We start from the raw sequence: 24,780 nt of genomic DNA, 5'->3' as shown, positions 1-24,780 counted from the left end.
ACTATTTTAACTGTATATTTTATTAAATTTAGATATTAAATAAAAGTTATATTTATTAAGAATTAAAAGGCTATACCAGCCAATTTTTTAAGGCTTTATTAAAAAAAATAAAGTATTTATAAAGCTAGTATAAACTAATATTATTACTAGTTCAGCTATTTAGTAAGATATTAATTTTTTAAAAATAAAATATCTTATCTTAATACTATATTTTTATAAAAACTTTTTTTTAAAAATTAAATACAGAGGCAGGGCTAGGCCTCGCCACGGGTCGGGTTTGGGTCCAACATCAGGACCCGTACCCATGGGTCGGGTCTGAATACTGGATCCAAGACCCGAACCCGCTAACCTGCAGGTTGGATATATTAACCTACAGATTACCTACTAAGAACCTATTTAAGTATAAAGTTCCTTTTTAGACTATACTAAAATATATAAAATTTCTAAGTAATCCAAACTTATTTTTATTTTCTTATTCTGTATTAGTATTAAGATTTTATAGTAGTAGTTCTCCTTCTTAAATTATTATATCTATATAAAATATATCTGAAATCTGGTTTATACTAAAGCTAGCTTTTGACTTTACTTATAAATAAAACTACTAAAGGTATTAAAACTAAGATATTAATATTATTAGTAAAATACTTTTTATATACAGCTGTAAATATATATTTTACAGAGTAAATAATTTTATAAAATTATTAGATTAGATAGTTATTCTGTTTTTTATACCTTCTAATCTATATTACTTTGTAGAATGTACTTATACTATATTCTATAGATTTTATTTAACTAATAAATCTTTTTAAATATTAAAGTATAAAGCTAAGATATCTGGTTTATCTAGTTTATCTAGTCTATTTATTTTTTCTACTTTTTTTATTTTTTCTGTTTTTTCTGCTTTTTCTGCTTTTCTTACTTTTTCTACTTTTTCTACTTTTTCTGTTTTTTCTGCTTTTTTTATTTTTTCTGCTCTTTCTGCTCTTCCTGCTTTTTCTAGCCTATATAAACAGATTAAAAGGGTTCTTAGCAGATAACCTGTAGATTTTATAAATTTTTAATAAATAATTTATTTAATCTATAGATTACCTGTAGGTTATTTATTTATTTTATAACCTAATTAGTTTTAACCTCTTACTGTTTTTAAATAGGTTAACTTCTTTTATAATAAGATTAATATAAACTATTAATATAAAATAAAAGTATTTCCAACCCCCCCTCTAATCTAAAAGATTCTTTTTTTTTATAAGATTATAATCTTACTATTAATTATTTAGAACTTTCTGCTTAAAATATCCTAGTTTACTAATATCTGTTTATTATTATATTATAATAATTATTTAGATATTTTTAATAGCGGCCCGGTTTTTTTTTTTAATAAGATTATATCTAATCTTTTAATTAGTTAATAGAATATTATATATATAATAAAATCTGTGGTTAACTCTAACTTTCTCTAACTAGTTCTACTACTAAATTTTATATCTTCTTCTTTTAATTGTGTCTGTTTTAATTATAATAATTATTATATAATTTACTTTAGTATAGCTGCTAATAACTATATTATTTAATAGTTTTAAATTAATTTTAGTAAAAAGCAATAGATGCAGTAAAATATAAAATATTTTTTTAAAATCTAGAATTATTTTATTTAAATAGTAAGAGCTTTAGATAGTATGTTAAAAGTAATATATAAGTATTACAAAGAGATATTAGACCATTCTGGTTTTAGAAATAAAAATTTAATTATAAAAAAATATATTATCTTATATATAAAGCAAACTAGAACTTATTATATCTAGAACTTTATATAGAAAATATATACTATACTATTCTTTTATTTATAATAGTAGATACTAATATAAATAGTCTTATACAGATATCTAAGTTCCAGCCTACTACTAAAGTTAGCTAACTAGACTAAGAAACTAGTATTCTTTAATTTATTACTAAATTATAATTACTGTTTTAATTTTTTAAATATCTAGGATTTTGTAATTTTATCTCTATTACTTAGTAAGTACTAAAACAGTTTAAGATTTTTTTTATAAAAATAGTATAGTACTAGTTATAAAATACAGTCTTTAAATACTACCAACAGATTCTAAACAAGCTTTTTAAAAATAGTAAAATCTTATTAGTATTTAATTATTAGATATTACTTTTTTTAACAAGCTTTTATAGCAGTAACTAGCTATTTTATTAATTATAACTAAAACTACTATAAGATACTTCTTAGATTTAAGCTGCTGTATAAACTATATTCTAAAAGTTATTTAAACTCTGTTCTACTTTAATTATTATAGTAATATTATTTAATAAACTAAGTTCTTACTATTACTACTAATAATATATTAAATAATAATATATTATTAAATAGTATTTAAAAAACTATTTAGATATTAGATTTTAATAATAGTATAGTAATTATCCGGATTTTTTATATAGCTTATATTATTTAGTTAAGCTTAAAACAGCTTTTTAGTTAAATAAAAACTAATTTTTAAAATAATAATACTAAGCTCCAGTAGACTAAAAGTTAAGACCAGATATTACAGTTAAAATATAATAAGCAGAAGATTATTAATATACTAAATAAAATTAGTCAGTCTTATTACTTTATTTTTAAAAATTATTATATTATTAAGATTTTTACTATAGCTCTAAAGCCTTATAGTTTTTATTAATACTAGTTTTTAATACTAGAAGGCTTTTTATAAGCTATAATCCAATTTACCAATATTAATACTAATCTAGAATATTTAAATATACTAAAACTTAACTTTTTTTATACTTTAATATATAAAACACCTGTAATCTTTTTTTAATAAGTTCTGTTTAAAGTATGGCTATTTATATTTTAAGCTTAATCAGAATTAGTAGTAGTAAATTAACTATTTACTATAAATTATATAACTATTTTTTAAATTTATTATAGTATTATTAAAGACTAAAAATATTATTATCTATCTAATCTTTACTATCTACAACAAACTTTTTAAATATCTAAAAAAATCTATTAAACAGTTTAAATAAAAAAAATACTATAGAAGAAGCTGATGCTTACTAGTTTTTATATAGTATAAATAAAGCTTTTCTATTACTATAATAAAATAGATAATATAAAAAATAATATTTTTACTATTAGTATAATATTTATACTATAATATAAGCTTTAGTTTTTTTAAAGTAAAAATTAGGATCTGGAATAGCTTATTAAATATTAGAAAAGTCTTATTAAATATTTTAAGCTATACTAATAAGTAGAGTCAAAGTAATAGTTAGAAAGTAATATACTAAGGTTTTTTAAACCAAATAATAATATTAATCTTTTTTAGATAATAGGATTAGATTAACCTAGTTTAGAAGATAAAAAGAATAATCTTATAAAATATTTTAACAGTTATATATTCTATTTTTTTATTTTTTATTTTAAGTTCTTTTTTTAATATCTACTTCAGCTACTATTTCTGCAATACCAGTTTAGATATTCTAAAAAAATAATTAATATATATATTCTTTACTTACAAAGCTTATCTGTAATATACTTTCTATTCCTACTACTAATATTAGTATTAAATAATTTTTTAATTTAGCTTAGAATATCTACTACTACTATTAAAGTTTACTAAATATAACTATAATATAAAAACTTATATTATATAGATATATAATACAGTTTAAAATAAAAAAAAACACTATTATTTAAAAAAAAATTTCTTTTTAAAAAAGAAATTAAAATTAATTAGAAAAAGAAGTATGATTTTTTTAAAGAAAGTATTAAGCCGATTAGTAATAATAAAAATTATTATAATAATAAATAAAAAAAATAGTAGAAAAAGCTGTTTCTAAACAACTAGAAGTACTAGTTCTATTAGAGTATATAATAGGTAAGAAAAGAAAGAATATTACTTTTAATATAAATAAAAACCAAACAGTTCTAGTAACTAAAAAGAAGAAAAAGAATAATAATAATAAAAATAATAAAAATAATCCTCTACTAGAAACTCAGCTACAGATATCAGACAGAGTTAGAAAGTATTTATATTATAATAATAATTAATTTATCTTATATTAGGTGTATATTATATATAAGCAAATTGAATTTTTTAGTTTTAACTACTATAAACTTATATATAACTGGATACCTTCTGTACTAGATTACTTTAGATCTAAATATAATACTTTAAAAATATAGCTGAAACTATATAACTTATACAATTTATCAACCTTATAGTATTTATCTAGTTTAATAACCTGCAGATATCTGCTAAAAATCTATAGATTGGATAGCCAAACCCATATCCAACCCGCAGGTTGAGCCCATCGACCCAAAACCCGCCAAGAACTGGGTTGGGTTTGAACCCAACCCATAAACCCGCGGGCTTTGGCGAGGCCTAGGCAGGGCCCAGCCTAAAGTATTAATATACTTAATTAAAGTTATCTATTTACAGTTTTTAAACTGTATAAAAAATAGCTTATTTATATAGTTAGATTTTATTACTATATATATAGTAGCTACTAAGCCTATAATAAAGCTAGTTTTATTAAAATTAAAAATATTTTTATTAAAAATACTATATTTTAATATAGCTTTATAAATTTGGTTAAATTATTTTTTAATAACTACTGGATTCTTACAGAGAGCATACTTATAGTTATATTAATAAAAATAATAAATTTTTAAAAAATTATATTTTTAGATAAAATTATATATTTAATTCTTACCGACAGATATATGGGCAGTTAAATTATATTTTTAAATTAAAATATTAGCTATTATACAGATTTGGGAAGGCCTGGGTAAAAGGCTTTATTAATTTAAAAAAAACTACTTCTCTAAGACTTTCTTTTTAAAGAGAGTTAGTTTATATAATTTAATATATATATTACTAATTATTTTAGTTTTTTAGAGGTGCGTCTGCAGAGTTGACTGTAGAATATTATATAATACTACTGCTTAATATATAAATAAAACTTTACTATTTTTTAAAATTTTAATTATTAAGGTGATTCTGCCTTTTTATTCTACTAAGTTTCTTATTGATATAGCTATTTTTGGTGGATTAGTGGGTGGTTGTTTGGCTTTGTTTTTAGTAGGGTGGAAGGAACGCGAAGTGGTGGCCAGGCCGCTTGTGTGGCCAGCCCACATGTGGATTACATTAACATATTATAGTCTTAAAAATGAGAGCTTCTATGTTGAAATTGACAGGATCGGAATTCTATGAAGAGTGAACCATCCGCTGGATCGATGTCCGACAATCCTTTTAATCGAACAAACGGGTAAGATGCTCCGACAAGAATGCAGGTGGTCCCACCCGCTTGCATCTTACTCTTTGGCTTGCCGGTTACATTTGTCCGCTTACTTACTTGAGTTGATCCTGCCGGTATAAGTAGCTGATTTTCGAACACCAGCTATGCACATCTTATATGGCCTAGCTTCGAAAGTCGTATCTACCTGACTGTTATTGAGAGCTATTGAAACCCTTTGGCTTGCGCTTTGCGCACCTTGTAACTTGATAGAAGCCCCTGTTACTATAATATATAGGCAGCAACACGCGCTGACCATTCTCACCCGTTAAGCGGTACTTGAGTCAAGGCGGTGTCAGATGTGGCAGTTCCGTACCAAACAGCGGGTTCCGCCTTTATCGCAAAGTTACTTCAACCCAGGAGAAAACACCCATTGCGCCGGCTCGTGCTGCACACCGAATCATCCACGTGGAAGAGTTCTGTGTAGTCTCAAGTCTCTTGAGAAGTGCTTTATCCTTTTGAATTTGAGCATTCCACTTGTTTTCAGCCAGGCCTCGCTGCCTATCACATTGACGTGCGTATACCCCCCCAAACCGCGCAGCGAGCCGCAGGAGATGGACCTGGAGAAGTTGTTTGCTATACATTCGATTCTTCACCTCATATATCACCGCAACAAGAACCAGCATGGCAATACTAAGTGGTGGAAGTGGCTGGCGATCCTGAAGCGAACAACCCGGAAACTCGTCATGTCTATTGGGCATCGACCATCATACATCGCAGGTCAATCTTCAGCCCCAAAGTACACAAAACCCCTGGCGCACGCTATTATTCCCAAATGTTACCTGTGAGTCGAAGTCTAGAATGACTAAAGGGTCTACACGTATGGAAATATGCGCTGATCCCCTTATAAAGTGTCTTCTCAACGGTCGTGGCCGACGGGCAGTTCTCCACACTTGGGACAGTACTTTTAGCCACGCTGGCCCGTCTTGCAAAGGCAATTGGGTTCCGGAAGGAGCTCAAGATCCCTGCTACGACGGTGGGTACCTCTGCCCTCGACAGCAGCAGCGAAACCACCAAAGAGGAAGATGTAGGGATAGTCGTTTCACGGGGCAGACCCGATCCAGTCACCCCATTACCGCCAGACCATTGTGACCTGGATGATCTGGGTCACTTGGCGTACCAGAAAAGTACAGGTAGCCTACCAAGGCGTTTAGGACGCCACGAAGAGACGAAGATCGAGGAGCGGATCCAGAAGAAGAGAAAGAAGAATAGGAGAAAGGATGCCATCGACGATTTGTTCGACTCTTTGCTGTAGGTGAGCTGGATCTGCACACTTTCTAAGTGCCTTCCAGAATCATCAACAGAAAAAGTCTTCGATCTGTCTCCGTCAGCGAGACACCCGGTGGGGCATTCTCCGCAACCCGCGCCTATTTCATGCAGATTATGAAAACTCCCCAAGTAAATTGACACCGAGATGGCCCATGACAGCCCATGCCATCATATAAAGATATTTAGGGGAGAAGACTGTCCAAATGAAAAGATGCGCCCTCAATGTCGTACAAGCAATCATGACACACAGCGATGATGTTGCTATATGGAACGTGAGAGTAGTCATATGGGCCTCTTTCTCCTTCCACGTCTGTCTATACCGCAGGTGTCGAGCAGCCGAGGCCCACCATATTGGCCCAGCCCAGTTGCCAACAAAAGTCAGCAGACCTACTAAGAAAACACTGTAATGATCAATACCATTGTAGGCATTTGAAAGGTCGACGGAAGATATGGCATTCGAACCACCGGAGGCGAAGAAAGTCGTGTATTGCATGAGGAGGGATGTGATCGTTAATTCAATGCCAGAGAGGTTCATTGAAGCAAGTGTGACTGCTTGCAACCTGTAAATAAAGAACAGTGGAATATTCGTGGTCCGAGACTGTGTGATCAATAAGAGAGTGAGGGCTTCGTGCATAACGCTCGTGTGCATTCCTTGCTTGCGTTAGTAAATTATCGAGGTAAGTAGGGCAATGGCTACAGGTTTACCTGACATAAATGGTTCCTTTTTCCAAGTTTTTTTCCTGTTGTATAATGTGACCAGGATAAGGAGGAGCAATCCTACGAAGACGATTCGTGAAAGGAGAATAAGCGGGACTCTGTTGAAGGCCTGTTTTAAGGTTCCTATGTGAGTGGTCCCAAGTAGCTCAGGGAAATCCAAGACCACAGATCCGAGCTTGAAAAGAAAAGCTGTTGCTGTCACAGCAATGCAAAGTAGGCGCCACAGCTTGGATGAGTGATAACTGTTGGAGAGGTGCACACATATATCCGCATATGTGACAATCACTAATGGCCAGAGAATGTATAAATTGGTGGGGAAGAAATTGTGTGCAATGTCTGGCTCGGCCGCGAATTTCTGACCTGTTTGGTTCCAGCGTCTAAGAATACGGTGAGTTGCGAACAGTCCCAACGTGGCATAATGGGCAACTATCGAGCTTGAGAATGGACCATTGCTGATGGGAAGTTGCTCGGAAGAGGCGCAAGACCTCCGCGAAGCAGCTTTCACATGTAGAAGGAATGTCCAGGCTGAAAAGATCCAATTCCAGAATTGATGTTCTTCCTCGACATAGCTGCTTGCAAACATCATACCACCATAACACACAATGAGACCAGCCAAGAATGCCCCAGAATGCATCGATATAGATAGCTGCTTATAAGCATTCGGAAGAAGCAGCAAGACGGCGAGAGCCATAGCACCAATACCTAGGAGGAGTTGTCTGAGGTTGTAATCACTAGCAGCATTGGTTAATACTTCTTGAGCTAATGATAGAAATCGGCTGAGAGCAGGCTCAAGCTCGTCTTGGTCCTCAGTACTGAAGGGGTTGTTAATAAGAGTTATCACTTGAAGCCAAGCGCATTGGGCTTCGTGCATGCTGGTTAGCGGCTCAGTAGTACATCTGCCCGGGAGTTGATCGACCGTGATCTTGTGATCTGGGAAAGAATGTTCTAGCCTCCTTAGCAGTTGCTTGGCGTTCGCGAGCAAAACTTTGGTCCTTTGAGAATCTGGACAGAAGTTCTCTGTAAGCTGTTGATACACATACGAAGAGTGCAGTTAACCTCCTACTCACATAAATGCCACACATCCAGAAGATCCGGAATAAACACGCCCAGATTGTTCAACGGGATGGGGAAACCAAGAAGCCCTGCCAAGGTCGGAACGATATCTGTTTGGTCGACGGTTTTGTAGCATTGAAAGTCATCGGGAATGTCTATCGGAGCTTGATGGCGGGGCCCTCCCATAGTCTTGAACAATGGCGATATGAATAGAAGTGCCGGTGACGTCTCACCAGAAGATGAGCCACCATGATTCCCGGCATCGTTCATTCCGTGATCACCACACAATACCAAGAGGGTTGATTGAAGGTGTCCTCCCCGCTCGATGCTAGCATATAATTCGCCTATCACCGAGTCCATTTCACGCTGCTTTTTAAACATATGTGAACTAAACAGAGATTAAACATCAACCAAGCAAGCAGAGACGATACGAATTACCTCCGAGGGCCCAATTTATGCCCAATATGGTCGAGGCCCAGGAAATGCATGATGAAGGCAGACCAGTCGTCTTGAAGCAGCTCATTGGGTACATGCCGAGTGACATTATGGTCAACCTCAGTAAAATCCTGTAGCGGGGTTTTAACTTGGTATCGAAAACACGCCAGAAAGATAGTCGATTGTCTACTTACTGAGACATAGAAACTAGTAGTGCCATCTGCACGGTCAAACATGCCAGGAAATAGCTTGAGCCAGGTGTCATCACCATACATCACGAGACGGTCACCTCTTGCCCTCAGTTGGGCAAGCCAAGTATCTTGAAATGCTAGTGTTGTTGACGTATCTGACTCCGCGATATTGAATATAACGTCTAGAAATGACGGAGTAGACCCTGTAGTCATAGCTTTGAGACGGGGCATGGTGACGGTGGGAGAACTGGCGTGGGCGGTAAATGGAAGCGCAGCTCCTGACCGAATGAGACTGTTCATCTGTATTTTAGACAGTAACCCAACAAGGAAGGCAAATGAGACACAACTGCTGACCTCTGTGTGAACGCAAATCCCGATGCATTCGAATACACAAAATCACTACATCGTGGCTTAGCTTAGCATCTAGGGATGATCTGAACAACCATACCTTCGCAAAGCATCGACCACCATGAAGATAACCTTGTCAAAGGGGGGCTTAACATTTTGCTCCAGATTGTCGCATTCTGCGAGCCCTGAAAGCAGTGGCTTGTAAGGGAAAAATCCGGAAGAGAAGATTGCGATAGCTAGGGGTATCAGTACATTGGCGATCAGTATCGCCGAAAGTCCTGACACAGCAGCCATCCTCACTCCAGTTGCAATTCCAGACGCACCCAGACCGGGCAATAGTTGAACCAGGCACAAGACCTGTCGCGTCTCGATTTGGATTTACTGAAGAGAAAGGTACCGCGATGTTTGTGACCAAGTAGCCTCCATGTCATTCCTCGCGGAAGAGAAGGGGGGGGGGGGGGGGGGGGTGTGGGGGGGGGGGGTTGGTTGCTTCAGTAGCTGATGCGTATGTATAGTACTGAGCCCGGCTGACCGCCTTCGGGATCCACCTAGACATGAAATGCTCTTTGCAGACCATGGTGAAGTGGGTTCCACAAATTCCTTGCTGATGAGACTTCAAATGGCGCTGGAAGAAAATACTACATGACTCTATGCGAAATCGAAGGCTCACAATTTACACCATGCATATTCGCTAGGAGATAGGTTTAGGCAAAATATGTACTATGTGCTGCTGTGTTTGCATCAATCTATTGTGCTTGATTGCAGCCGTCCTTCAACCATGACATGTCTGCAAAGGTAATTGACAAGATGACTTGTGGGATAAAGCCAGATACATGTGAACTCCAGAACTCCAGGATATAGAGGATTGTAGTAATGCGCAATGCAAGGTCCTTTATTTCTTCCTAGACATTCTCTTGGCCTTCGAAGGATGGGGACGAAAAACAATAGATGAGCGGTTTTTCTTATTCTTCTGGATGCGTCCTGACTTTTTCGAACGACCGTGAGTATCACGTGGTTTCTGGTCGATGTCCATATCTGCATCCGTGATAAGCTTGTCAGATTGAACAAGAAAAATAGAGTCACGGAAGCGCCAAACAAGAGAACTATACCTTCATTAAAATCTGCTACTCTCGCCTTTGGATCACTAGCCTGGCCGTCTGTAGTTCTGTCAATCAATGCCGCGAATATGGTTCGGTCGAGTATCATTGTCGTAAGGGGACATACCAGATCTTGTTGAATCCATTTCCATTTTGGAGTTGCCTTCAGTTGGTTTCGGCTGAGCAGCGAGTTCCTGCAGCTTTGCTGAGAGTCTCTCGGTTCTTGCATCAACAGCAGGCCCGAAGACAGTAGCTCGCAGATTGGCTCTGTTGCGCTTAATGACACTGGCTCGACCGCTCTTGGCCATGCTGGCAAGGGAGTAATATTTGATATACAAGAGAAAGAGGTAAATTCAAGAGAGGCAAAGTATAATCGCCTAGAAGTATGAATTGGCAGAAACGGGATGTTGCGAAATTTTCGTAGGTTTGGTTTGTTAAAGTCTTCTCTATCTTATCGCCTCGGATGAAACTTTTTTTCTTTCATTCCCTCCCATATCCTTACTCAAAAGGGTTAAAACCAGAGCGGCGGCCGATCTTATGTCATCACATTACTCGGAGGCTCTTACACAACTCCGCAATCGCCATTACAAGTTCTTAAGATACAAATGAGTGCTCAAGATCGACGCATATCGCCTACAGTATTCCCAATGCTTACTCTGCTGATCACCGAAGCCTTCTTCTAGCAATATATGGTCTTACTCGAGCCAAGTATTGCGATGTCTTTGAACAGTGTTGCTAAGGATCCCGCAATCATATCCAATTATACCTCTTCCTGAGACGGCAGTTGAATGCATTTACCATAATTTTTTGAAGAAGCTTAGCTGAGACTCAACATGGCATCTACTGGTCCATTCTACGACGTTCAGAGCACGGTTGCATTAGTGAAAACCCTGACCAATGCGCAGTTGAAGGACATCTTGAGAAATGAGGGACTTGCGGTTTCTGGAGTCAAGGCGTCGTTACAGATCCGGATCCTAGATTGTTCGTGGTATCCCCGTGCCTGTAATCATTGCTTGATTTGAAGCTTTTTATGGAATCAACGCCATCGATCGAATTTTGTTAACCCTTCTTGAGAAATACCAGATATTGAGAGACTCAGAGAAGGAGGTCATATCGAGAAGTATGATAGCATGAGGAAGTTCATATATCATACAGCACATCGATCGATACCGTCGCCTACAATACAGCAGCCATCGTCCAACCAGCAATATCAGCAGCCTTCAGTTAGTCAGTCTCTGCCCACGCAGCATAGACCATCACCTTTGAGCATGGCAGTGCCATCGCATGCTATCACCCCAGGTATTTGAAGCTTGATGCTTCGACCCTTTAGACTTTCAAGAGCTTGAATAACCCGCCATTACTGAATAGGCCGCTTGATCTTCAAAGACAGTCCTTTTTATACGGTTCTGGACCAACTGACTCCGACGGCGGAATGCAAAGGTAAGTTTCGTCATTCATTACAAGGGCTGTCAATGACCTTAGATATCATCAAGTACGCGAGCACACTCGGGACAGCGTGGAGCTGAAAGTTGCTTTTACGCCTAGCATGGCATCCAAATTGCAGGCTGACCCGAACCTTCGGGTGATGGTGTTTTGTGCGGCAGACACGGGTCTCAATCAATATACCAAGTCGGATATAGCATTTCCTCATCAAGTTGAACTCAAGACAAATCTCGATGAAGTCAAAGCGAACCTGCGAGGTCTAAAGAACAAGCCTGGTACGACAAGACCGGCGGACATTACCAATTATGTTCGCAAGAAAGCAGGGTATCAAAACACTGTTGTCTTAACATTTGCCCTCACCCAGAAAGTAAGCATTCAGTCCGGAGTTATACACTTATGTATCGATGTTTGTCCGTGGTTTAGACCCAATCACCTTAATTTGCTGATTTGTTGGTAGAGATTCTTTGTTTTGGTCAACCTTGTTCAGAGACACCCAGTTGATGAACTTGTTACCGAGCTCAAGAGAAGAAAAACCATCTCAAAAGAGCAAGTCCTGCGAGAAAGTATGCATTCTTGTGCACTTAGAAATTTACCCAAGAGATCTAAGCTAAGCAATTTTAGTGAGGAGCAAGGCAGAGGACACTGAAATTGTCGCCACTTCAAGTGTTATGTCACTCAAGTGCCCTTTGTCGCATACTAGGATTGCGGTTCCCTGCCGCTCTATAATCTGCACGCATAACCAGTGCTTCGATGCATCATCATTCCTACAACTACAGGAACAAGCCCCGCAGTGGTTGTGTCCTGTGTGTTCCAAAGCGACTAGCTTCGAGTCATTGCAAATAGACCAGTAAGTGCACATACTAACCATTTTGCGTGCGATGAGTACATGAAAAGAGAACTAAATGAGTGTCTACCAGGTATGTGGATGATATCCTCCGTCTGACCCCGTCGGACTTTGAACAGGTGATCATTGAGCCAGATGGGAAATGGTCTCATCCTAATCTCGAAGACATTGAGAAAGCTGGCAAAGCTACATCAGCAACAGAAGATGATGAGTTGATAGAGATCAAGGAACCTGGGATATCACCCATCAAACAAGAGAGTTTCTCTGCTGTTAATTTGACCCTGCAGCAGACTCCACTCCAGTCACGCGAACCCTCTGCGACCTCGTCTGCAGTTCCAACGTCTATAAACAAGCGTCCTGCAGCCCAAGTGATTGACCTTACTGGCAGCGATGATGACGATGATGGCGAAGATGATCTACCTGTCAGACCGACCAAACGGCCCGCGCTGGGTGAAATGGGAAGGAGTTCACTTCGCCAAGAATATCATGACTCGTACACTAGTGGTTTCGCAGGGGAAACGAGCCTTACCTTATCTGCCCGGCTCAGCCCTGGATACTCAGGTCAGGCAGGCGACTTTCAATCATCAAATTATTGAAGCATCCATGCACGGTGTCACGGCGCTTTCGGAATTCGGAAACCGGCTATCATTATTATACCTGGGATTGGTGGGACTGGGACCAGACGTATTTCTCACCTCTTTTGAAAGCGAAGGAATTTTTTCTTAGACGAAATGGAAACAAACGCAAAGTGAAATGAATACATGAATAAATTTTGAACATGGTGCGCTGTACAATCTGCTGCAATGCGATATACTCCACATCGAAGCTTGGCATTGTAGGTGTACGTACTGTACAGTATATTTTATTACATTTTATTAAGTTTCAACTAGACTATTCATTGACGTCCTTACAGCACTATATAATTACATTCAATGTCCGGGACTACAGGGAAATCGTTGCGTGACTAATATTTGGGCAATTTATCAACTTATTAGTTGTACGTTGGCGAAATGGTTGCGAGGGCCGTCCTTTTCTGTTGTATGTACTTGCCTGGGCACAAAAAGTGGTAAGGTCATGGAGTAACTTGTCTCTGGTTGACTTGACTGAGCTTACTTAGTTACTAAACAAACTATTACTATTGACCACTTCTTTGAAAGTCGAAACTCTCCTCACCCGTGACCTTTGCGGGCGGGAGGCACCCTATCTCTCTCGGCTCTGTATACTCAAGCCACCTCTCAGAGATTATCCATTCGCCTACTTCTTTCTCCGAATTGTCTTTTTCTCACCCCTTCCTTTTCTTCCCCCAAAGAAGCCGACCACTGGGTACTATGTCAGTGGAACCGCCCGCCCTTCTCGCCAACCATGCCTCCGAATCGCATTTGCGCCTTCTCGGCGCCTCGTGCCTGGACTTCCTCTTAATTGAGCTCGTCCCTATGGCCGAGCGCTTAACAAGAGAGCTCACAACGGATGAGAGTACACCGGATGATGAAGAAATTAGAGAAACAACCTTTTTCCGGCTCGAGTCTCTCGGTTACAGAGTAGGGCAGGGCCTTGCTGAACGGTACGCCTCCTGAATACCACCGCTGAAGGAATATCTTCGTAAAGGGGCGAGCAGGGAGGACACGGCGAGTTGCGGTTCTAGATTGTCTGCTAATACGCGTCTATTCGGCTTGACCCGATGAACAGATTTGCTCGAGACCGTCCACGTTTTGTGGATAATCTGGATGTGATCAAGTTTCTCTGCAAAGACATTTGGACGATTCTCTTCAAGAAACAAGTCGATAATTTGAAAACCAATCATCGGGTAGGCACCGAACACAAAGGATCGCCGCGAGATGGGCAGTGCTAACAATAGGTCTTCAGGGCGTATATGTCTTAACTGACAATTCATTCCGGCCGTTCGCTAGGATGAGCACATCTGTCCGAAGTGAATCGGTGTCCATGGCTCAAGCGGTATAGTCATGCAACCCCTCTCTGCCATTCACATTGGAAACGTATACTGATTTTGTGTGGCATTCGGCAGTATCTATGGTTCCCGTGCGGTGTCATACGTGGTGCGCTCTCCAACCTGGGCATTTCGACCACTGTCCAAGCAGAGACTGCTGAGCTTCCAGGAGCTACGTTTCAGATCAAAACAGTCAACCCGAAGTCTTAAACGGACAGTCCAACACATCCGACACTTCCGATAGTGTAAGCGTGAAGCACCTACGTAATGGGTCCTATAAGGCTGAATACTGCCGCAGCTCATTGCACCCATTAACCTACAGATCAACCGACTACCGCATGCTACCAAAGTGAAAATCGACGCACAGATATACATGATGCTTAATTGTATGGTGCACATTTCTCATACCCCAAAGTCATAGTACTAGTTTGAACAGCTTCCACGACTGCTGTGAGAATTTGTCCTCTACTTCTTCCTTCAGAGCCTATCTTCAAGGAATGACAACGATCAGCGATACTCTATCCATTACCGTGTCCGTGAACGACGAGCGAATCAACCGAAAGGTGCCTCTCAGGGAGGAGACAAGTGTACGGTATCAACAAAACATCGACTAGCGGATGGAAAACTTGTAAATGATGCGCGGGGATGGACGAATTTACTTTGGTGGAGGATTCTTGATGAAGTCGATGCCTTTTTCGATGTTGCCTTTCAGGCCCTTGTTGCAAGCCTCAAGAAGCTTCTTCTCCTGGTCGGTGATTCCATCCAAGACATTAAAAGCCTCCTCTGCTCCATTCGCCTGTTTTCGCAGCGTTAGAACCGGCCACTATTTGGCTTGCAATCAGGGATCTAAACTCACCCCAAGAGCCACAAGAGTAGAGAAAAACTCGACGCCTGTAGCCTTGACAAGCTCGTCACCACCGGCAACTCCAGGCAAATACACAAATGTGGGCTCGACGATGCCTGTCTGGCCCTGGGAAGCCTTTATCACACTCTCGGCAAATCTGAGACACAACAGGATGAGCTTGGGCTATAGCATTGTAGGGATGAAAAGGAGTCTGACCTGAAACCAGCAAAAGCCATAGAGAGAGTCGCAGATCCAGCGCCATCCTTAGCCTTGACAACCTCATCTCCACCAAATTGAACACCTGGGCTAGCATAAGCGCACATGCTCGGAGCACATGGTGACTGAGGCGGGAATGACTCACGATTGACCAAGGCATCATACTTGTCTGATGGGATCTGGAAGGCGGGCGTAGCCTTGCTGAACAGAGGGACAATGGTTTCACCAGAGTGGCCACCCACAACTGGGATCTTGGTAGCAGATGGGTTCTTCTGGCGCGTGAATTCTTGGGTAAAAGTCTCCGCGCGTACAACATCCAGGGTAGTCACACCGAAGAGGCGCTTGGGGTCAAAGACGCCAGCGGCCTTGAGTACCTCTGCGGCAATGGGAACCGTTGAGTTGACGGGATTAGAGATGATCAGAATGAACGCCTGGGGGGAAAACTCGGCAATGCCCTTGACAAGGTCGCGCACAATACCAGCGTTGATCTTGAAAAGATCATCGCGGGTCATTCCAGGCTTGCCTAGCAGAAAGAGTTGTTATTAGAGTTCACGACTTGGGGCGTTGAAAAGGAGAGGGACCCACGTGGAATTCCAGCAGGGATGACAACGATATCAGCTCCAGTCAGGGCATGCTTCAGGCCATCATCCTTCGGCAAATAGCCAGTGATTTTCTGCGAACAAGGCGGACGCCATCAGTCATTACTACTCCATCAGTCGAGGGCCGGGCTTACTGGTACCTACAGCAACAGAAGAGATGTGGGACAGATCGGCAGCGACACCCGGAGTGTTAACAACATCGTACAGGGCGAGTTCGTCAACCAGCGGAGAAGTCTTCAACAGGAGAGACAAGGGCTACACAGCCGAATAGTAGAGGAATAGCTGTCAGTCGAGAGTAAATGGCTCGGTTGAGAGAACAATCATCGAAATAGTGGGACAGACCTGGCCAATGCCACCAGATGCGCCGAGAACAGCTGTTTGGGGAAGGTCAGTGCATGTTGCATGGGTGTTTGTTTTCCCGTCTATATTGGAAGCTAGGATCGGACGCTAGGTCGGTCGAAATGTGGGTGGGTAGAATGAGGAAGGTGGCTAGGTACTCACCTGCTTTAACCATCTTTGAAATGCTGTGACTCTTTGGAAGGAGCGAGGTATGCTGCTCTAAGGTATTAAGGTAGCGTGAGTGAGAGAGAGATGTAGAAAGAGAAGAGAAAATGGGGTCAGAGGGATGAGGAGGGGAGGGAGGACGGGTTGGGCGGGGGAGCTTTTGTTTGATAAAAAGAATGACGGGTGGGGTTGGGTGGTGGTACGGTCACATTACGGTGAGCAGGTCAGGGAAAGTGCCATTCTTCTGCCGGGGAGGGGGGGCTTTGAGCCTTTGCGGCTTGGAACCCGGGGTTGAAGGATTGGTTGGGATTTGGAGAGCAAAGGAGGAGGAGGGAGGAGGGAGGAGGAGGGAGTAGTAATCGGAAATCGTGGGGAAAGGAAAGAGGGGTAAAGAGCTGAGGGGGGTTAAAAAAGGATAAGACAGGTAGAATTATGTAGAGAAATAGATGAAGAAGAAATAGGTAGTTACACATATAACTGAACTGGTTGGTCAGAACTTACTATGTCTGTATTTGTTCTTAGTATAAGAGAATGATATAGTCGGAAAGCGAAAAGGGCAACTTGAGGATGTCGCGATGGCCGAACTTATATACTCATAGACCAGCTAAGCTGCCTTGGTGAGAAATCACATGTGGGGGACGGGGGGGTAGTAGCTTCCTTTCCCTGTAGACGTAATACTACCTACCCATTCATACTCATCATTTAATCCACGTATACTGGAACTACTTCTTTTCATGACCTAGGGACAACCCAACAACACAAGAACAACAAACAGCCTTCGGTATCCACATCCACAGCCGCAACGGATGAAACCGAGGTAATCCTCTTTTCGGAATTTGTCATTGTCGTCATCCATAACTTATGTCTGGGTGAACGGATCAACCTCAATCGTTACTAGGTATTTTATAGGCCCGGTCGTCTCCGTCCGGAATCTTCCCTGTTTGCTACTCCTGGAGGGTACTAGGTACTGGGTAGCTTCCGGCAAAGTTTGTCGGTACCTGATTTTGACCCTTAATGGAGGAGTCTTCTTCTTCCGCTCTGAATAGTCATCGGAAAAAGGCGGATGGCCTCATCCGCGATTTGAGTCTCCTACGGCAAATGCACGGCTATTGTTGGCCTACCGGCCGGTGATAACGGTACCCGCGCCGGTCTTGCTTAGATCTGATGGACCGAAAGATGGACCCCCCACCCAACAAACTGCACTAGGTTTGCTATCACCACAAGTGAATAGGCAATCGCAGAGCAGAAAGCAGAATTCGCTCATGACTTGATGTGAACTTCTTTTTGACATTTTTCCTTTTCCGATTTGCGGATTATCTTATATCACATGGCCGGTGGTGTTTCTCATGGTAGCGAAGATCATGCTACAATACCCAGATGCTTCCGCCGTTTAGTTGACACAGCCCTGCTATGATTGATGCGCCCATTTACGGGAAGCTTCAACACCAGGATCCCTCTTGCTATTATTGTTGCTTACTCCTGGTCCTTCTCTGCAACCTTCTTGGCCTGGGCGCCACGAAGCTTCTGGGGAGGAGACTCCTTCTTGGGCTTCTGGGAGCGGCGGATGGCACTCACACGGGCGACAGCAGCCTCACGGAGATCGGCACGGTAGCCCTTCTTAGCGGTCTTGTCGGCAACACCCTTGAAGATCCTACAGAGAGAGAGAGTGCCACCAGTCAGCCATACATGCTGCTTTAGGCAGAAAACATATCGGTAGATGGCGCCGACTTACTTGCGGGTGGAGGCGCTGGGGCCGTAGCTCACGGTGACGATGTTCTTCGCGGGCTGTTGGGAGTTGGACTTCTTGGTGAGGACGACAACACCGCCATTCTCGGTAGCCTGAACACCAATGGCCTGTTGCAACATATCAGGAGGTTTATTCGCTGGTAACGGAGGGCATAGTGTGGGCTACCTTGTTGTTGGCATAGCCGGCGTACTAAAAACCAAGTTAGCACTCAAGCCAAGGTGACCTCCGTCCGGGAATTCTTCTTACCTTGAAAGAGTGCTTGTTCTGCACGTTCAAAGGGTCACGAGAGAACTGAGAACCACCACCGCTGTTACGCTTCACCAGGAAAGCATTCTGGTTGCCTATTCAAAATACGCGGATTAGCCGGACTTCGAGGGGATGGCCAGGCCGTGCGGTGGATGGTGAGAAGCGAATCTCGAAGCCTTTCACTTGAGAATCTCTATATCTTGCCCAGTGCTGTGCGAGGAGATGGTGACGTACGGGTGATCTGCCAGACGAGATCGCTGGAGACGTTGGTTCTGTCGGCGGCCATTGTGAAGATAGCGTGTGAAGCTTGAGGGTATGTGTGGCAGGTCGAAGTCGTCGCAAGTCCGTTCGGTATATACGACTCCTGCTGCTAATACTAATAGCCCTGTGTGTGTGCCAATGCCAAGAGTGGCAACGCTGGAAAAGGCTCGCTAAGCAGGCCGCTTCCGGACTAGCTTAGCTAGCGTGTGGAGCTTGTGTGAAAGATATACTGATGCCTTTATGCCTCGTAATCAAGGCATTAGAAAACTGTCTAGCTGCGGTGACGGCGAATTACTTGAAGCGGTATAGTGTTCCTACTTAGGCATAGTGCCTTCTTGCCCTTTAGCTATCTGATGCGTGGAGGAATAACGTGCATGATATTACCTCAGCTGTTTTTTTACCCCTGTTCTGCCACCGCCTTACCTATAATGTAGTCTTAATATAGATCTTGAGAAAGAAGAAAGAGATAATCAACTGATTCTGAGATTTTCATTCCGGAATAAAAGAAATACTCAAGCTCTGAAATTAATGTTTCAAGTTGCTTGAACAACACATGATCGAAACATTATTTATCAAGCAGGGACGCCTTCATCCACCAAGAAACAAAGTCAAAGTGACCTACCTGTAACCACTTTACGGATTGCTCTATCCATTGCTCGCTCGTTCAGTTAGCAATCCCTGAACAGCTCCTACCATACCGATCTCCTCTACATCTTGCCATAGAGGTTTTGAAAAGATTCAATCCTCACCAATTATCAGAACCTAAACGAGCCTTCAATCGAGATATGTCACCACTTGAAGACCAATATAGCAAGGAGTTCTACCGCTGTATTGATGAGATCTTACGCAGTCGTATACTTGTATCACCGGAACTTGCGATTGACTACGGGACTCAGAGCGGTAGTCTGGATCTTTATATCTCGGATATGAATTGGGGTATTAAACTCCTGAGAGACGACGATTGGATCTCAGAGCATCTAAATCGGTTTGAGCCCGGGGGACAGTACCACCGCCTCGTACAAGAAAACAACATGGACCAGCGGATTGTCCTTAATTTCACAAACAGAAGGCCTCCCAAGAAACGAACAGTTACTTTGTCGCGTATCCCTAACTCTGAAACTCACCTAATGTCTTATTCAGGTCACTGCGGTCAACTTTACCACATTGTTCTCACGAATAACTTCAGATATTTTGAAATTCTGCATGCAGACCTTAAGCTCGAATCAGCGTTTTCCTTACTGGGAAATCACTCTCATTTGTTTCTATCATGGCTCCTTTGCTTGTATGAGTTATTACATCATATCACTAGTCGTCTCCGTGGTTCACAGCAGCTCTCGAGCCACCGAGTCTGGAGAAAAGAACTGCAGTTCGCAACTGTCAGCCTGTCATATGCGTCCGCATAGAAGATCATTTTCGGTCGATTTGTCTGCACCGTGTATCTTGGCAGGATCCACGGAGGGAGTCACAGGGTTCTCGCGGGCTCGTGACATGGGGCGGACGAGGTTGCGCTCGGTGATCTGTTCCTTCGTTTGTCATCATTAGGCTCCTTGAGCTAGGTAATGGAGTAGCTACTTTGTCAGTCAACTACGGAGTACGTATTGCCTATCCAATAGCTCTATTTAAAGCTGCTACCGAGCCACTTATATCGCCGTACTATAACAGATCGTCTGCTCAAGGTATACTTGAGCTACCCAATTCATTGTCGCGAGTACGCTCTTGCTCTCTTTCAACGATTCGGCATTGTTGATTGCATTCATTTTCTGGTTTACTTCTGTTTGAACGACTTGCACAGAAGTGATAAGTATTCAGACCTGTCAGAGCCGGTCAAAATGATTACAATCAATGCCCATAATCGAAATGATAATACCTTTCAGCGAATATAAAAAAAATCTCGAGGAAAGATAGGGAAGAAGCAGAGAAGCGATACGAGCACAGTTGTGGCTAGCGTACGGAGTAGTATCGCGGAGTTACCCAGGTGAGAAGCCCACGGCACTGAAGGTTAAATTCCACGCACGATCGTGTCAATTCCGTTGTCACTTAGACTTACTCCGTAGTCTGCAGGCATCAGCGGTCCAGGTTCCGAGGTTAACGTGCACGGTCCAATCTGGCATCTTCCACAGCCTTCCCATTTTCTCCACACACCCGGCCAGATTACGTTCTTACTGAGGCCCATGTTACTCTTGATGTCGCCGCCCATGTAGTGTATCGTGGGAGTCGCCTCTGCATCACGAAGCAGATTCTTTCAACTAACGACAATTGAAACCCAAGAGGCTAGCCTCGTTTCCTAGTTGTCAACATCCGCAAGTCTGCAATTGTTCCGATTTGAAAGCTGGCGCGGATCTTCCCGGGGTCCTGCCAGCAAGACTTCAGACCATGGCTTATTACATCTTGTTCTTTCTGACCTTCACCGTTATCATTGGTGGCACTGGTAAGCTTGAGGGTTCTCATCGAAAAAATATGGCTTTCTGGTTCTGGATCGAGTCTAACATATTTGCAGCGCTCTACCTTACTCGTGCACGATGGCTACCGTTTATTCCCGTGCCTGAATACATCTACCATCGCCTTCCTTCCAGTTTTGCCAATGACGCCGAAGCTGGCTTTACATCCACACAATTTGATCTTTCTGCGAACATCGCAGATGGAGATGGTAGAGCTGGATTGGACAGTCGCGCAAAACATGATATTCGGAGAATCATGCACCGGCAGAAAGTCAATTTTGATGAAGCCCGTCGCCTTTACACGGAGCAACGATTTGCGAAAAACAATATTGGCCCGGACGGTCGGCCAAGAGACCCCAAATTTGTTTCCTTTTCCTAACCGCGTATTATGTTACAAATCGAATTCTCTGTTGTCGTTGTCGCCCCTCTCATGGTCAGGGCATGTGTCAGACCATAAAAGTATATTGGGAATTATCGACTCTATAAGGTCACTTTCAGAGATCGCCGAATGCTCCTCTGTCTTGCTATCTGTTGTACAGTTTTGCTAAACGCGCTCCGCACCAAAGCTTGGTACCACTGCCGATATTGTTGTCATCACCATGTATTGACACGTCTTGACACGTCTATTGCACCGCTCTAGTACTAATATGCACCTGTGTAATTCGTTGCACAGACTGAAGAAAATGATTCTCTACAGGAGGCCCATTGCCAACCGGCGTTCGGATATCGGTAGGACGATGCAAGAGGGTGCTTCGAAGGCAGCACACGAGCGTCATCTGATAACGTAGAATCAAGATGCGCACTGTGGCAAGAACCGGGTGGGCAGATTAAATCCCTTGGAGCGCGAGCTGCCTGACTAAACCAGCTGTCGTTGTCCGAATACTTCCTTGACGAGACGGCCATTGTGATACTAAGACTCAACGGCCCCGCCCATAACCAGGTTGTTGAAAGCCTGGGGGTAAAGGAGGCGGAGGTCCAGGGGTTCCCGTAGCAGAGCCGTAACCCGGCTGTGCAAAACCTGGTGGAGGTGCTGCTTGAACAGGGTAAGGTGGCTGTTGACCGGCGCCATTGTAACCCGTGGGAAGGAAAGCTTGCGGGCCCCCGTAACCAGCTTGCGAAGGAGGCGGACGTGCTGGTAGACCCGGCGGCGGGGTGGCTAGAGATGTCGGTGGATGAATTGGTCGATTTGGCTGAGTCGGCGTATTCTGATAGCCAGGATTCGGAGGCGGCACGCCCCTGCTAATACCTAAATCTGGGGGGCCGGTGTTCACAGGTCGGGAGTCGTCACCATTGGCCACGCCCGCTGATATCATAGGAGCCCCAGGCCCAGAGAATTGCGCTGGGAGCGGTTGAGTCACCGGACGCACATTGTGTTTACGAGCCTGTGCCGCTAGCATCCGCTCCGCCTGGTCACCGTGCCGTTCGCCCTTGCCGTCCTTCTTGTATGCATACTGGACTGAAACCTGTTTGTTCATCAGATATTGGCCGTTCATGCTGGCTATGGCGGCGTCTGATGATTCGAAGTCGGCGAACGACACAAATCCATAGCCCTTCGATAAATTATTGTCATCTCGTGCGATCTACATGAAAGAAAGTGTCAGACAACTTGCCAGGACCGCGAGTCATATTCAGCGACGGGAATCCATCAAGAGAAGGGATACATGCCTTTGGTAGAGTGATCAAGTTCCCAAAACGGCTGAAGGTATCGTAGAGAACCTGCTCTGTCACCATTGGGTCGAGGTTGCCGACGAACAGCTCTGCACCGATCTCCACGGCCTTCTGCTTATCGGCGGAGGCCTTATTCACGCGTATGGGCTTCCCGTATAGGCGAATACCATTCATAATCCGCGATGCATACTCGGCATCCTCTTCACTGATGAATTCCACAAATCCATAGCCCTGGTGTGACTGCGTGACTCGATCTTTGGGCAGGTGAACGTTGACGATGCGCCCGGCTTGAAGCATTAGCTCCCATACCAGGCTATCGGTGACACGTTCATCGAGGTTCCCGATGTAGACGGTAGCCTCTTTATCTTGTTCCCTATATAGTCAACGAGTGAGTTTGAGAACGTTAGCCTGCAATAGAAGCGTGCAGAACCTACCAATGTCTTGCGCCGGACATCGCGCGTGGCAAGAAGCTGTCGAAGCTCCTTTACTGATTACAACTGACAGGCAGGTGAGATGAGGGGATGAAGCAAAAGCCGTGAGTCAAATTGCGTGCCTACAATTGATATCAAATACAGATAGCGTGTAAGACTCAGACACTGAAGCGAAGGGGAAGCGGAGAGGCGTAAGTTGCGGCGGAGGAGGGATCGATCCGTCGTTGGAGACAGAAAGCGTTCGTCGGCGGAGCGGTACGTTTTTGTTAGCCCCGGAAAACTTTGAGCTTCACCTTCTCCCCGTCCTCCGTCATCACTCCCACCCAAACAACATACCGGTAGCCAACGCCTTCTGTTCTGCTTTCCGGCTTTTCACCTCGACCCATCCCCTACCCCTGCCCTTGGCCTCTGCTTGACTCGGAATCTCGCCTTCGATCTAGGAAGTTCTTATCGCTCAACATGGTCCAATTCTCCGAAGAAACCAAGGTGAGTGCCTGTGTCCTAGTGAGTAGCCTGCGCATTGTACAACCGGCTTACATTTGTCTGTGTTTTCTAGGAGCGTATCTCCAAAGTCATTGACGTTTCCAGAGTTGCTATCCACTAGTGAGCTACTCCTTCGGCCCCTTCCCCCCAAGATGGCCGCAGCTGACGGTTGTCTTTGTACTAGCGGATATCTTCCTCTGATCATCTACCTCGGTATGGTTCTACTGCAATGAGCTCAACTCGTGTCGGGAGCAGTGAAAACAATCCTTATGCTAATTCTTCCTCGACAGGCTACACTTATAGCGAGCCTAGACCTTCACTTTTCAAGTACGAACGAACCTTGATGCCGGTTCCCCTCCGATCTGTACACCCAGCTAACAGCATGGTACATAGGCTGTTCTCGCCGCTTGCATAGAGTCGTGGAAGGCTTAGTCGCATCACATACGAGGCCTCCCTCCAAAAAATAGTGCATCTGAGATCCTTTTTCTCAATCTGTGGCGGGTATGAGATTGGGTTGAACCGGTCGTTCTGCACGGAGCCTCGGCCTCTCGCCTACTCGCCGGTAAGGAACTACGAAACAAGATGTGCAGGAGTTCAATAAAGACGGAGGGGTATTTCTAACACTGTGTCGGGATTTGTAATTTCTTTTTTTTTTGGTTTTGGTTTGGTTCTTGCGAATGACTTAATTTGA

The 24,780-nt window shown here is 42.6% G+C and overlaps 11 protein-coding genes across 11 annotated transcripts; 6 read left to right on the top strand and 5 right to left on the bottom strand.

The window, feature by feature from the left end:
- Positions 1–5,864: 5,864 nt before the first annotated feature.
- On the top strand, positions 5,865–6,565 carry BO82DRAFT_293034 (uncharacterized protein; the record flags this gene model as incomplete). The annotated part of the gene is made up of 2 exons (XM_025631780.1): positions 5,865–6,094; positions 6,163–6,565. 2 exons carry the CDS (start codon positions 5,865–5,867, stop codon positions 6,563–6,565), a joined length of 633 nt encoding a protein of 210 aa, XP_025487960.1.
- A 126-nt stretch (positions 6,566–6,691) lies between these two features.
- las21 (mannose-ethanolamine phosphotransferase LAS21) lies at positions 6,692–9,617 on the bottom strand (the record flags this gene model as incomplete). The annotated part of the gene is made up of 7 exons (XM_025631778.1): positions 6,692–7,230; positions 7,285–8,298; positions 8,364–8,737; positions 8,788–8,915; positions 8,979–9,267; positions 9,330–9,374; positions 9,424–9,617. 7 exons carry the CDS (start codon positions 9,615–9,617, stop codon positions 6,692–6,694), a joined length of 2,583 nt encoding a protein of 860 aa, XP_025487959.1.
- Positions 9,618–10,215: 598 nt separating this feature from the next.
- BO82DRAFT_368258 (DUF2423 domain-containing protein) lies at positions 10,216–10,728 on the bottom strand (the record flags this gene model as incomplete). The annotated part of the gene is made up of 2 exons (XM_025637111.1): positions 10,216–10,358; positions 10,548–10,728. The coding sequence occupies 2 exons, from the start codon at positions 10,726–10,728 to the stop codon at positions 10,216–10,218; spliced, it is 324 nt and encodes a 107-aa protein (XP_025487958.1).
- Positions 10,729–10,999: 271 nt separating this feature from the next.
- On the top strand, positions 11,000–13,537 carry BO82DRAFT_358010 (Zn-finger transcription factor). Its single transcript, XM_025636167.1, has 7 exons — positions 11,000–11,401; positions 11,504–11,719; positions 11,789–11,860; positions 11,914–12,230; positions 12,321–12,426; positions 12,485–12,710; positions 12,781–13,537. Exons 1-7 carry the CDS (start codon positions 11,254–11,256, stop codon positions 13,301–13,303), a joined length of 1,608 nt encoding a protein of 535 aa, XP_025487957.1. The 5' UTR covers positions 11,000–11,253; the 3' UTR covers positions 13,304–13,537.
- Positions 13,538–13,821: 284 nt separating this feature from the next.
- On the top strand, positions 13,822–15,073 carry BO82DRAFT_174723 (trafficking protein particle complex subunit). The gene is made up of 4 exons (XM_025630377.1): positions 13,822–14,268; positions 14,394–14,511; positions 14,571–14,660; positions 14,731–15,073. The coding sequence occupies exons 1-4, from the start codon at positions 14,036–14,038 to the stop codon at positions 14,860–14,862; spliced, it is 573 nt and encodes a 190-aa protein (XP_025487956.1). The 5' UTR covers positions 13,822–14,035; the 3' UTR covers positions 14,863–15,073.
- Positions 14,961–16,649, bottom strand: BO82DRAFT_358008 (malate dehydrogenase). The gene is made up of 6 exons (XM_025636166.1): positions 16,456–16,649; positions 16,298–16,385; positions 15,858–16,235; positions 15,713–15,797; positions 15,509–15,653; positions 14,961–15,448 (listed from the first exon to the last, which is right to left on the bottom strand). Exons 3-6 carry the CDS (start codon positions 16,222–16,224, stop codon positions 15,308–15,310), a joined length of 738 nt encoding a protein of 245 aa, XP_025487955.1. The 5' UTR covers positions 16,225–16,235; positions 16,298–16,385; positions 16,456–16,649; the 3' UTR covers positions 14,961–15,307.
- Positions 16,650–18,288: 1,639 nt separating this feature from the next.
- Positions 18,289–19,094, bottom strand: BO82DRAFT_377794 (60S ribosomal protein L28; the record flags this gene model as incomplete). The annotated part of the gene is made up of 5 exons (XM_025637600.1): positions 18,289–18,466; positions 18,548–18,669; positions 18,728–18,751; positions 18,809–18,903; positions 19,043–19,094. The coding sequence occupies 5 exons, from the start codon at positions 19,092–19,094 to the stop codon at positions 18,289–18,291; spliced, it is 471 nt and encodes a 156-aa protein (XP_025487954.1).
- A 643-nt stretch (positions 19,095–19,737) lies between these two features.
- BO82DRAFT_268623 (uncharacterized protein) lies at positions 19,738–20,310 on the top strand (the record flags this gene model as incomplete). Its single annotated transcript, XM_025630965.1, has 2 exons — positions 19,738–20,170; positions 20,210–20,310. Coding segments are annotated over 2 exons (534 nt in total), but the record flags the coding sequence as incomplete, so codon positions are not given.
- Positions 20,311–21,442: 1,132 nt separating this feature from the next.
- BO82DRAFT_292963 (DUF2015 domain-containing protein) lies at positions 21,443–21,886 on the top strand (the record flags this gene model as incomplete). The annotated part of the gene is made up of 2 exons (XM_025631779.1): positions 21,443–21,497; positions 21,567–21,886. 2 exons carry the CDS (start codon positions 21,443–21,445, stop codon positions 21,884–21,886), a joined length of 375 nt encoding a protein of 124 aa, XP_025487952.1.
- Positions 21,887–22,424: 538 nt separating this feature from the next.
- On the bottom strand, positions 22,425–23,629 carry BO82DRAFT_377792 (U2 snRNP complex subunit HSH49; the record flags this gene model as incomplete). Its single annotated transcript, XM_025637599.1, has 3 exons — positions 22,425–23,087; positions 23,173–23,548; positions 23,610–23,629. The coding sequence occupies 3 exons, from the start codon at positions 23,627–23,629 to the stop codon at positions 22,425–22,427; spliced, it is 1,059 nt and encodes a 352-aa protein (XP_025487951.1).
- A 416-nt stretch (positions 23,630–24,045) lies between these two features.
- On the top strand, positions 24,046–24,504 carry BO82DRAFT_344272 (mitochondrial import receptor subunit TOM7; the record flags this gene model as incomplete). The annotated part of the gene is made up of 4 exons (XM_025633652.1): positions 24,046–24,092; positions 24,163–24,209; positions 24,274–24,302; positions 24,380–24,504. The coding sequence occupies exons 1-4, from the start codon at positions 24,066–24,068 to the stop codon at positions 24,502–24,504; spliced, it is 228 nt and encodes a 75-aa protein (XP_025487950.1). The 5' UTR covers positions 24,046–24,065.
- Positions 24,505–24,780: the final 276 nt, after the last annotated feature.

Source organism: Aspergillus uvarum, assembly GCF_003184745.1.
Source record: "Aspergillus uvarum CBS 121591 unplaced genomic scaffold BO82scaffold_64, whole genome shotgun sequence".
Classification (NCBI taxonomy): domain Eukaryota; kingdom Fungi; phylum Ascomycota; class Eurotiomycetes; order Eurotiales; family Aspergillaceae; genus Aspergillus; species Aspergillus uvarum.
This window is presented reverse-complemented; position numbering and strand designations above follow the sequence as displayed.

What these genes read in the sequence shown, in the direction of transcription:
- BO82DRAFT_358010 (XM_025636167.1), top strand. Translation starts at nt 11,254, where the DNA reads ATGGCATCTACTGGTCCATTCTACGACGTTCAGAGCACGGTTGCATTA. An exon ending in ACAGATCCGGATCCTAGATT is followed by an intron (nt 11,402 to 11,503) that starts GTTCGTGGTATC and finishes GAGAAATACCAG; the next exon opens with ATATTGAGAGACTCAGAGAA. An exon ending in TCCGACGGCGGAATGCAAAG is followed by an intron (nt 11,861 to 11,913) that starts GTAAGTTTCGTC and finishes GATATCATCAAG; the next exon opens with TACGCGAGCACACTCGGGAC.
- BO82DRAFT_174723 (XM_025630377.1), top strand. Translation starts at nt 14,036, where the DNA reads ATGTCAGTGGAACCGCCCGCCCTTCTCGCCAACCATGCCTCCGAATCG. An exon ending in GGGCAGGGCCTTGCTGAACG is followed by an intron (nt 14,269 to 14,393) that starts GTACGCCTCCTG and finishes CCCGATGAACAG; the next exon opens with ATTTGCTCGAGACCGTCCAC. An exon ending in CGGTGTCCATGGCTCAAGCG is followed by an intron (nt 14,661 to 14,730) that starts GTATAGTCATGC and finishes GGCATTCGGCAG; the next exon opens with TATCTATGGTTCCCGTGCGG.
- BO82DRAFT_358008 (XM_025636166.1), bottom strand. Translation starts at nt 16,224, where the DNA reads ATGACCCGCGATGATCTTTTCAAGATCAACGCTGGTATTGTGCGCGAC. An exon ending in GTATGATGCCTTGGTCAATC is followed by an intron (nt 15,798 to 15,857) that starts GTGAGTCATTCC and finishes ATGCTAGCCCAG; the next exon opens with GTGTTCAATTTGGTGGAGAT. An exon ending in ATGGCTTTTGCTGGTTTCAG is followed by an intron (nt 15,654 to 15,712) that starts GTCAGACTCCTT and finishes GTTGTGTCTCAG; the next exon opens with ATTTGCCGAGAGTGTGATAA.